This window comes from Zea mays, chromosome 4, assembly GCF_902167145.1.
Source record: "Zea mays cultivar B73 chromosome 4, Zm-B73-REFERENCE-NAM-5.0, whole genome shotgun sequence".
In the NCBI taxonomy this organism is placed as follows: Eukaryota; Viridiplantae; Streptophyta; class Magnoliopsida; order Poales; family Poaceae; genus Zea; species Zea mays.
Window position 1 is genome coordinate 2163806 of NC_050099.1, and position 12038 is coordinate 2175843.

The 12038-nt window shown below is 47.8% G+C and overlaps 1 protein-coding gene across 1 annotated transcript; it reads right to left on the reverse strand.

The window, feature by feature from the left end:
• Nucleotides 1-4648: 4648 nt before the first annotated feature.
• Nucleotides 4649-8445, reverse strand: LOC118476845 (disease resistance protein RGA4-like). The gene is made up of 4 exons (XM_035967148.1): nucleotides 7423-8445; nucleotides 7265-7339; nucleotides 5072-7169; nucleotides 4649-4950 (listed from the first exon to the last, which is right to left on the reverse strand). The coding sequence occupies exons 1-3, from the start codon at nucleotides 8172-8174 to the stop codon at nucleotides 5075-5077; spliced, it is 2922 nt and encodes a 973-aa protein (XP_035823041.1). The 5' UTR covers nucleotides 8175-8445; the 3' UTR covers nucleotides 4649-4950; nucleotides 5072-5074.
• Nucleotides 8446-12038: the final 3593 nt, after the last annotated feature.

Here is a 12038-nt window from a genome sequence, read left to right on the forward strand (position 1 = left end):
TTAACTCACTTTGATCTAAGTTATATATGGACCATAGATCATATTTTAATAAATTATAATGATAGGCAGATTAACAAGAGTAACTAACATAGGTTAAATAGAAATCTAATTATAAAATAATGAGACATGGTATAATAAATATTGTTACTGCGTAGTACATATTTATACGGAACTAATGCAACTGGAATGAATCAAATCGGAATCAAAATAAAGAAGTTATGAATTTATGAAGTTTTAAGTGTTGGATAAAGATTAATTAGGATATTAATTTTAATATGACTTTCATGTCAAAACAGTGTCACTAATTGATAAGAAACAATATTACAAAATTATAGGAACTGGAATGAACTGAAAAGGAGCTAAAATGAATTTTATATGGATTTTACAAGTTCTAGGATTATTTTTACACTTAAATATTCATTTCTTAAATTTTCTGAGTAATTATCTGTCGAGACTGCGCGCCAAATAAAAAGAAACTCAGGGGCCAGAGCGCAAGGTTCCCTAGACTCAGCGAACTGTGAGCGGGGACGGCGGGTTGATTAGCTAAAACAGCAGGGGCGTTTTAGCAAAGTTGCGGCGCCGAAGGGGTATCCGCACGCGACAACCGTTGGATCAGAAATCGTGGGCACAGATTAGATCATGAAGCGGTATGCACCACGGACCGCCGGATCAGACATCAGCGGCCACGATTTTATTATACTGGATCAACCTACACCCGCCCGATCACAAATCTACGTTCCACGTGAATCCCGAATGAAGCGTTGCGCGCGATCTAATCGCATCCGCACGATCCGGATCGAACGGCGCCCGATCAGCATAGGACACAATCTAATCCCATCCACCAGCCACAGATCGGACGGCTGACGCGCTGTCATCCTCCTCCCGCTCCCCACACACGACAGCGGCGCTGACCAGAGGCCCAGACCCCGTCGGAGCGGCCAAACCCCGGTCTAGCGCCCCGTTACTCGAGCGATTAGGTGCTACGCGAAGCCAAAGGGAGGGTGAACTTGATTGTGGTTTCGGTACCTTGAATTGAGATGGCAATGTCCCCCAATCACGCACCGCAGCGGCACCACGGCGTTACATGACGACCGACGAGCAATCAAGCGTGATTCTGCCACCATCGCGCGCGCAAACCCCCAGGGGAGACCCGACGAGCATCCGCCATGTCCCGCGGTATGCCCCACGGTGGCGCCATAGCTGCAGGGGCCCTCCAATCGCAGACGCCAGAGAGGTCCCATGGTGGCGGCCGCCCTGCACGCTCTCAGCTCTGTAACGCTATGCTCCGTTGAGGTAGATGCTTACCCACCTGCTCCTCGCAATGACCAGGAACATGGCCATGCATATATACCCGGAGTCACGGGGGGTTCGGCCCCAGGCTAGCAACGGCTGACGAGAGAAATCCGGCCAGCCCACTGAGTCCGCGCCCAAGGATTCGGGGAAACAACTCAAGCTAGAAGAACGCCCAGACGTGGGTCCCACCGGTCATATGGCACAGCGAGGGAGGTTCTGTGCGGAGGAAGGTGGGCTATCACCGGCGAGGATCTCGGCCGGATCTCAACAACCCAACAGTTTCTCCATCAGCCAGTACACACGCGAGGAAGACGCATTCTGTTGAAGGGATAACTGACGAGACGGTCCCACATGACTGAGACTGCAGGGCGCGAGACGGGAGCGAAACACAGAGGCTGGCATCGCGGGCCCGATCGACAGTGACGCACTAGGCTACTGACATCGCGGCCCCAGGTGTCAGCGCAGTGTGGGAGGGGGTTTAGCTGGACTGGCTATGCGAGTGAGATGGGCCGAGACAGGTGAAATCGGCCCAAGACGAGTGGTTCTCTTTTTTTTCTGTTTCTTATTTCATTTCCCTATTTCAGATTTTTGTTGAATTTGTCTCAAGTTTTGAACTTCAATTTCTGAAACTACTTCAGGTCTAAATTAACATGTTTTTGTAGAAACATTTCATTTATTTCTACAACATTCATTTAAATATTTTAAACTTCCTAGTTATTGAAAGGCATAACCCACTTGTTTTGTTATGAGAAATCGTATTATGACTATATATCTAATTCACATGTTTTAATGATATCATTACATATTTTTGAGACTAAAGGATAGTCTCAACTCATCCTACCTAGAGAATATATATATATATATATATATATATATATATTCTAAGTTAAGTTAACCCAAAGAAAAGTTCAACACATAAGCCAAATATAATTTAATTTTTAAGTTTATCTTCCCACTTCTTCATGTTAAATTTTGAATTCCAGTTGGGTTTAAATATTCAGATTCCCATTATCATGCACTTATTACAAAAACATCATGCCATGCATTTATCTATTTTATCTTGTTCATAAAGGATGAGCACCCCTATTTACATATTTTAACCCTACTTTCTTATCGCCTAAGAATTGGGTATTACACTGTGAGCACGACTAGTATACCAGTTTTACACTCTGCAGAGGTTGCACATCTTTACCCACAAGTCATGTTACCCATCTGCCAAGGGATCGCGACTTTCCATACACCTCTACCGAGGAGGCGAGGCACGGTAACACTACGAGGCCTTTACAAAGTTCCACTAGCTTCAGAAAACCCGCTACAGTTTATAGGAAGCTCCAATGCAGGGATCCCTCGCATGATCGCCATCGCAGCAAAATCATCCCAAGGACCTCCCTACACTGACCACTCCCCTACTGCCCTTGCCCCTTTCGGGTAAGGTAGTCTTCCACTAGTTTTCCTAATTAATCAGCCAAGGGCGTCCCATTAAACCCTTGTGGTAGCACTGTTTTCCCGGTTGGTCGCTCCATGTTCCAATTAACATAATGATCTTATCATGAACAGTAATAATAAATAGATAATAAAAGTGTGGTAGCACAACTTGTTGAGCGATGAACGTATGTGAGCTCACTCTTGCTGTCTCACACCCCCCACAGGTCAAGAGCAGGTACCACAGGATGAGGCGTATGGAGGATGCTGCGGCGTGTTCGTGAGAGGTCTAGGTCGTCGTCTCCCAGTCAGCTTTGGGTTGCTGGACCGTTGTCTCCTTATAATGTAATTCTTTATTTTGTACAGAACTTCTATTATATAGTAAAGATGTGACATTCGATCTTGTGCCATGATTCATCATATGTGTGAGACTTGGTCCCAGCACACCTGATGATTATGTTCGCGCCCGGGCTTTGGACCCCTAAAACCGGGGTGTGACACCTACCTATCAAGCTAGACCGATCTTGATCTTGCTCGTCGCAACATATATTTAATACCTGTAATTAATATTAAAACACTTGGGTGCCGTTTGGTTTCTAAAATGTAACGTAAATGGTAACGGTAATGGTTTGCATTCGATTACTAGCGATAACAAGTTTCAATAGGCTGGTATCAATTCCTAGTGTGGTATCCGATTACGGTTGGACTTAAACAAATATAATTTAACGTTATTTGTTACCTATTATATTATAAATATGTGAACCAAACAGCATCTTGATGTCTACTCCAAAGGGTATTCAAACTTTAGTTTGAGAACCAAACATACGAGAAGTGGAAAAAATATACTACAAAGCGTATTGAATGTCGGACACCAACCATGCATGCATTATTGTGAATTGAATGATTGATTGATTGCATGCACCAAGCATGTCAGACATATGAATGTCAGCATGTGTCGTTCATCCAGGATCCAAAGCTATACATGCATGTCCCCACGAAGATAGCGAACGGCGCGCGCACCGTCTGTAAATTGTTCTTACCTCAAACATACACGACTCATGAGTACAACCTAAATCCTAAATTCTAAATCCTAAACTCAAATAATAAAAAAAAGGAAACAAGCCCACGACCCCCTCGGCCTCGGCCCATCCCAGCTGCGCTACTCGCCTCCTCCTTCTCTCTCTGCCCACGAGTCCACCTTGTCGGCACCGCCCGTCGCCCACGTGCCCGCTCTCTCTCTGCATCGTGGGCCCCGTCCTGTCAACGCACGTTACCCACGCATCCACACTAACCCGCTGACACCCGAACTGGAGCTGTTCGTCAGCCGGCAAGGTTTCCCAAGTCGGCTCTATAATGTTGCTGGGGAGACTTCAGAACTATCCCTTGAAACGGCCATTGAGAGCCGATTTGATGGGTCTAGGCGTGTTGTCCTCAGCGAAGTCGCCAAAAAGTATGTTGACACCTTTTTGGGATGCCAATCACTCAACACGAACTAGCGGCGGTGCTCTCTGCACAGGGGCGGACGGTCCGCGGCCTGGCGCGAGGCAAGGGTTTTCTGCCTGACGGTCGGACGGTCCGCGCGTGCGTAGGGGCGGCGGAAGATCATCGGCGGCGCCTGAATCTCGCTCCCGAGAGGGACCCCGTCGGGGAGGAGAGATCCTAGGTGATGTCTAGGCTCGGCAGGCCGACCTAGACTCCTCTAATCGACGTAGAGTCGAAGAGAAGCGAAGAATTTGAGGATTGGAAGACTAACCTAGAACTAGACTAGAACTACTCCTAAGAATAAATGTAAATTATATTGATTGAAGGTTCGATTGATTAATTAAATCGCATGTATTCCTCTGCTTTTATAGAGGAGGGGGGCTGTACCCGTTACCAACAAAATTCCGAGCTTATCTCGATATTCTCGCCAACAAACATAGTAAGAAACTCGAAACCATAATCTGTTCTGCGCTTGAGCGGACCGTCCGGCCCACAGGCGCGGACCGTCAGGACCACGGACCGTCCGGCCTCAGGGCCAGACCGTTCGTGCTATTTTTAGTGCTCAACAGCTTGAAAAATTACCTCAACGGATACAAAACCGCAGTATACAAAAAGAATACAATCAAACATTATTTGAATGAAGGTGGAGGCAAGTATAATATATAAGGAGACGAATCAATCTTGAAGAAGCAGGAGCACTGCGTGGAGAAAGTGACAGATCGAACTTGGAGGTTTCAAACGAAGAACATATAGCTGCAAAATGAAATCAAAGCGGTTTCGCCGTAATTAGCGACCAAGAGGCAGCAAAGTGACAGGAACAATGAGCAGTATTAATATAATTAGAGTAATAAGCAAGTTAAACAGGAGTACGTACGGGTTATCCCGCACGGTGAGGGTGTTGGATGAAGAGAATTCGTGGCCTCTTTGGATGGTCCCTTGCAGCATTACGCCAAGAATCCCTTAAATTTTCGGGTACCGTAGCATTCAGCGAGACTTCCTGGAGGCTCGTGAACGGCGCCGGCTCGTTGTCGTCCTGGGGGTTGGCTTTACAGATGACGTTGGCGGAAGGACAATAATCGTCCGTTTCACTGATGAGATGAAGTGAAACGAGTCGTTGCAGAGCTGTAGGCTTGACTTGTATGTCGGGCAGCGTCTGCCTGGCCACAAGGCACATCCGCCGCAGATTTGCAATGTGCCCAGTCTCTATGACGACCTTCTCTTGGTTATTTCCTCCTGGTGTTGGGTTTTGGTCGTACGTACCTTTTATTGTTTCTGCATCCAGCTTCAGATACGTCAGACTGGCCAATTTGGTCAGCTCATTCAGAAATTCTGCATCCAACGTTATCGTTTTCCAGCGGGAAAGGCATAGCTTTGTGATTCCAGTCAGCTTGTTGGTGGCAATAACCGACAGTTGGATCCTGCTCAGATTTGTGCCGGACGACAGCTTCAGGGAGTAAAGATTACCGCTAGCTTCAGCCACACAAGCCTGCAGTATTTCTGTTTGTCTTGGGCCATCCTGGAAGTCAAGTGACAGGGAGCGATGAACGTTGTCATTCCTGAGGAATTTTGTAATCGCTTTCGGGAGATAGCTTGCTAGGTATTTGGGTTCTGCATCCCTGTAGAACCATATCTTCACCTTCCTGAGCTGCCTAATGTGACGCATGAGTGGCGGAAATCCTTGGCCTCTGCGGGTGAAGAACCCCGACACCGTCTCCAGGTTGCTTTCCTTGATTGCCTTTGGTACTAGTGCATCTGGATAAGCCCTAATTGGTAGTCCGTTGAAGTTGTCAATAAGCTCAAATTTTCCGATTAGGTGTTTTATGCGTGGCAGTTCCAAGACTTGGATAGGCACCAGAACTGCCGCCCTGCCATTGACCTCCCCCACCTCGAGTGTCTCCAAGCACTGCAAATTAGACATTGAGCTTGGAACTTGAGTGATGATATCTGGCAGGAGGCTCAGATATTTGAGAAGCTTCAGTTTCTTGCATATCTCCTCTAGCTGGTCTGGCTGTAGACCATTGTATGACGCCAGATCCAGCACTCGGAGCTGCTCGCATTCAGCAATCCTGCTGGCCTGTTGCTGCCCCCAGGACACAGCCAGAGTTCGCAGGCGTGGTGGTACAGAACCGTTGGTAATGACCACGGGTTGGGGTTCACCTTCTTCTTCCTCGGCAGGATGTAGACAAAGCCGGCGGCTGTAATTGGGATTAAGTTCCCCACTTGGACAAGACCTGAGGATGAATTCCTCCTCTTGAGACCTGCGGGAGATGTAGTTGAGCACCACTCCAGGAGGCTGGAATGTCTTGGCGTGCTCATTCAGGCTCGCATGGAGGGGCCAAACGAAGTTCCGGTCTACGAGGGCCTTGAGGTTTTCGGCAGCTTGATTGCTGCCTCCGAACTCTAGGCCTTCCGCCTGCCATCGCCTGATCAGGGATCCCCTCTTGACATGATTGCCGCGGGGGAACATGGCAAAGTACAGCAGGCAGGCTTGGAGATAGGGGATGTATTGGTTCGGACAGCTCCCAGCACCCCGGATATGCAGACCATCGTAGCTGTGGTCGAGCACCTTGGGCATTCTGTGTGGCCAGCGGTCTTGTTCTTCAACGGCAGCAGTGATGATGGACCCTCTGCGGACTTCACATACGCTAACCAGCGCAAGTGGTACGCCATCACATACCTTGTGCAAACAGGATGATGAGTGGTCTTGTTCCTGAAACCTAATGAACGACGAGTGGTCGTCTTGTTCATGTCGTCGTCGCCGCCGCTCCGCTTCATTTAGGAAGCACACCACCGACTGCTTGTCTTCAAGTGGCCACATCTTGTGATGATGACCCACACATCTCTCTGCATCCCTGCCCACTGCGGTCCTCATACCCATGATAATTCTACTGCCCATACTATTATCCGGGAAGGCAGATGCTATGCCACTCACCAGTTCTTCAGACTCCACGCCATCCACCACCACAAAATACCTATATATATAAACAGCAAACGAAGGAGGAAAAAAAAGGTCAATATATATATAGAGGGAATAGTTAATTAATCAGAAAAGTGGAAAAGAAATCACCTTTTCCTTTGGAGATACTCGGGTAACCCATGAACTTGGTCAGTACGACGAGCCCCAGGAAACGCTCCGGCGAATCTAATAAACGCGGTTTCGAAATACAAATTCAGAAGGTAGATTTTAGAACAAATATGCATGCGGCTGAAAATATGACGGCTCACCTGTGAAAAAATCCACCACTGCTATCTTGTGGATCCTCTTGCAGTCTAAATTGCTCGATTATCTCTTCCAGAACGATGCTGCAGTCCTTCCCAGCAGCGCTGACATACGCATGCAGGGAGAACCTTCTGCTCTCCTGTACGTCCGTGTACACTGTGTGGCAAAGCTTGGTCTCCCCTATGCCACCGAAGCCGACGACGGAGATCACCATCACCTTGAGGACCTTGTCCAGCTCATTGTCGGGTCTCCGGACGAGGAGGTCCAGAAGCTCATCGAGGTCCTCCTTCTTGCCCACAAGATCAGCCAGCGGAAAGCCCTGGGTGCTTGAAGTAGTGGAGGAAGAAGCAGCGCCTTGACTAGGAGCCTCATTCGTCGGAACCGCCATAAACTCCGGATAGGACTGTACACATCTGATTAAATCCTGGATGATAGTAATCTTGCCATTAAGCTTCGCACCTGTCATGGTTCCGGCACGGCGGCCTTCTATTAGGTCTTCGATGTCGTACGCCAAGCATCTGAGGTATCCAGCCCAGGATTGAAGCCTGTCGGACGGGTCTTGGGAACTCCTGATAGTCTTCCGAGTATCACGGATGATGCCCTGGATGTAGCTAAGCTGGGATTTCAGGGTTTCAACATCACTGTCACGGACTTGCCGTTTCTTCAGTGCACCTTGTATCCCTTTAATGGCTATAGGCAGGACCGGGGCCGCCAAGTTAGCGATTGCACCGATAATTGCTGGCTCCACACCTGTCATCTCTCCCCCCCTCTCTGTTGCTTGGCTAGAGTTCGATCCGCAGGTATGGCTGGTTGGGAGGATGTTGGAAGCTTATAGCAGCGTAGGACTTTGAGATCTCAGGAGGACATTCATATACTCGAATCATCGAGCTGTGTCTGTGTGGGTTCTCTGGGCCGGGCCGGGTACGATGGGCTTAACACGGGTGATGGTTACGTCACAGCCCATCAGAGTACGAGTGACTCGAGGATTGACAAGTAGCTATAAAATTATAGTTTCTCAATAAGAACCAAGAAGACAAAAAAAAGTCACTTCCCGAATAATATACATAGAGGAGCTGTCATGGTGCTAGAATATAATGCATCTCATCTCAGTCACTTCCAAACTCTAGGCCTTCCGCCTGCCATCGCCTGATCAGGGATCCCCTCTAGACATGTGCAAACACAAGGTTGATTTATCCCTTGTGGTTCGGATTGATGATGACTGATTATCAACGGGTAGCACTCTGGGGTAGTCAGTGGACTGACCAGAGTGTGAGATTATGCTTGTGCAACCATGTTGGTCGACTTGTGGTGTGCAGGTGTGGAGCACAGGAACGGTGGTCGATGGCTGAGGTGAAGGTCATGCGGGCTCGTGCTGATAGACCGGGAGCGGTGAAGGGCGAGTGCTGGGTCTTGACTGACGGATCAGAGCAGCCAGGTGACCAACCGCAGTGGCTGACACACCTGGGACACGCACTTATGTGAGGACGTGGTGGAGTGGACCGTGTTGCCGGCGTGGTCGAGGACTGGCGGGACACGCGTCTGATCGTAGAGGACGTGCACGAGGTGCGCTGCTCACGGCAGGTTTGGTGGTTTGGGCCTCAAAACCACCCAGCGCTACAGATGCCTGGTTTTGGTGAGTTTGGGTCTCAAAACTCGGTGGTGGCGGTTCCGGATAGAACCGATGGCGGCACGCGGCGTGATCGCGGAGGGTGCGTCAAGGTGAAGCACTCCGTGTGAAGGACGTGGTCGTTGGATCGAAAACCTAGGAGTTGGTCCATTTCGCCCCCGGTGGAGTGGATAGGCTCTATGTAAATATGGGTAGTTTAGGAAGTGAGAATAACCCTCTATAAATAGAGGGGAGGGCTGGTTGGTTCATGTCACACCCGGATTTAAGGGACAAATCCGGGTGCATTTCATATGTGCGCCAAGGAAGAACAACACACATAACAACAGAGTGCATAGAGATAAATGTCACAAATATCATAAATATACTTATTACATAGCGGAAGTCTTACAAAAATAAATGATATAATAAAGTGAACTGTTATTATTCCCTGGCGCCACAAAGCTGACTGGGAGACGCCACCTAGATCAAGTCGAATGCCTCCTTGTTAGGCGGCTCCTCTTCGACCACCTGTTCTTCTCCTGTGGGGGGTGTGAGATAGCAAGAGTGAGCTCACATACGTTCATAGCTCAACAAGTCGTGGGGAATAATGTGGCATGAACTCACCAAAGGGGGGAATTTATGAAGTGTAAAGCTGATCAATGAAATAAAGGCTGAAGCTGAGCATTGCTTTTATAAGTTGGTCCAAATTTTATTAGCAATTACTAAGTGTAAGTAAATACCAAACCTTAATAATAATAAAGAAAAGTAGTAATAAAATAATCCCAAATGCGATGCAAATGTCAAATTAAATTTAAGTTCCATAAATTAATCATGTGAGGGTCCGAGCTGCTCATGACCGTGAGCACAGCTAGTATACCATTTTTACACTCTGCAGAGGTTGCACATCTTTACCCACAAGTCATGTTACCCATCTGCCAAGAGATGGCCAATCCCATACACCTCTACTGAGGAGGCGAGGCAGGGTAACACTACGAGGCCTTTACAAAGTTCCCAGGGTAACACTACGAGGCCTTTACAAAGTTCCACTAGCTTCAGAAATCTCGCTACAGTTTATAGGAAGCTCCAGTGCAGAATCCCTCGCCTGACCGCCATCGTAGCAAAATCAACCAAAGGACCTCCCTACACTGACCACTCCCCTACTGCCCTTGCCCCTTTCGGGTAAGGAAGTCATCCACTAGCTTTCCTAGTTAATCAGCCAAGGGTGTCCCATTAAACCCTTGTGGTAGCACTGTTTTTCCGGGTGGTCGCTCCATGTTCCCATTAACATAATGATCTTAACATGAACAGTAATAATAAACAAATAATAAAAGTGTAATTAAGAGTAATAAATGTCTCTATACCCAAAACCACATAAAGCAATAGCATGTACTACCCAAAAATTTAGTAGTAAAATCAGTGGTGAAACAAGGTATAAAGATAGTCAAATCTAGGGTAACCTATTGGGTCCCATCAAATATAACCTATGCAGATCATTATAATTAATAAGAACATGGCTGGGAAAAAGTAAGTCATCAAGGGCACAACTTGCTTTCAATGAGCTCCTGCTCAGCTACTTCTACTTGCTGAACCTTAGAATCCACAGTAGCTTGTTCGTCTACTCGCATCAACACAATATATACATAGTACAACAAAAATTAACATCACACCAAACAGGTAAATAAAATATACAATAAAAATCTACACATTAAAATAAGAACCTAGGAACAGAAATTATTAATTTTGGAGTTATAGATTTTAAGATATGAATTTCCAAAGGTTTTATGTGCTTGAAATAGGATTAAATGAGAATTTAATTTTCTTACTGTTTTCATGTCAAAACAGAGACTCTAGCTGATAAACATAATTTTATAAAATTTTAGAAATTGGAATGAATCAATTTGGAATTAAAACGAATTAAATATGAATTTTCCAAGTTTCTATAATTTATTCTGTACTAAAAACCAATTTCTATATTCATTTCTTGGTTTTTATTATCCTCTGGACTGGGCGTCAATTTTCAAAAAGACCAGGGGTTAGCGCAGAAGATTCCCTAGACTCATTGAACACCTCTCTGGACGGCGGGTTGTATTCTCTCAAATCATAAGGTCTATTTTGTAAAACGTACCCGCGAAGGGGTACGCTCTAATCCTGGCCGCACGATTACGGTTCTGTGGCCCAGATTAAATCCGCAGTTCCATGAACTGGAAAGGAACAGGTACCGTCCGATCGAGGATCGTCGGCCCAGATCTAATGTTGGCCGAATCAATACAGATCGCTCGATTTAACACCAACGCCCAGGATCAATGCTACCCGAACCGGTATTCCATTTCTAATCTGGGCCGCACCTCTCCTATCCAACGATTCGCATAATCTCGGCCACCATCTTCCCCAACTCCACTGCCCGCGCACGGCGACGCACAACCTCACGGCGGAGCACCCACCGAAGACCGCGCGTTCTTCGCCCAGAGAGCCCTATTCCCTTCTACTGCGAGTGCTACACGATGCGGATCAAGAGGGGATCTCGGTCGAGACCACATACCGGCGTTTGGAACAGTGACGACGCGCAGTCCACGGTGAGGTTGAATTTGCGGTACAACAAGCGCCCCGTCGAGAAATTCCGGCGACTCCGGAGCAAAATTCCCCAACCCGAGAGGATGTATGGATCCCCGGAGGTTAAGCGAGTCCCGCCAGACTCGCACACGGGTTCTTGAACAGCGTTCCGGTGCGTGGTGGTGTAAGCGGGACACGGCGGCGCGAAAGCGTGTCCAGCGGTGCTAGGGGCACAACTGTGTGTCAACGGTGGGGCGAGTGGGTAGAAGAAAGAGAGGGTCGCGCACAGGGCTCCTTTATAACAGCCAAGGCGATGTGGAGGAGGTCGTCGGGGATCGCATTGTCCGCGCAGCTCGGCATCAGTTGCGCACGGACCGAATCCAGCGCTGAGGTGGGAGAAGAAGCTGCCGACAAGTGGGGCCCGTGGATCGGCGACCGAGTCGCGGGGGAGTAGCGGTGAGCGGC

Bases quoted from the DNA above. Each gene is read 5' to 3' on its own strand.
- LOC118476845 (XM_035967148.1), bottom strand. From the start codon at position 8,174: ATGACAGGTGTGGAGCCAGCAATTATCGGTGCAATCGCTAACTTGGCG. The intron at 7,340-7,422 runs GTGAGCCGTCAT...CGCGTTTATTAG, and splicing joins AGTGGTGGATTTTTTCACAG to ATTCGCCGGAGCGTTTCCTG. The intron at 7,170-7,264 runs GTGATTTCTTTT...TTATATATATAG, and splicing joins GAGTATCTCCAAAGGAAAAG to GTATTTTGTGGTGGTGGATG.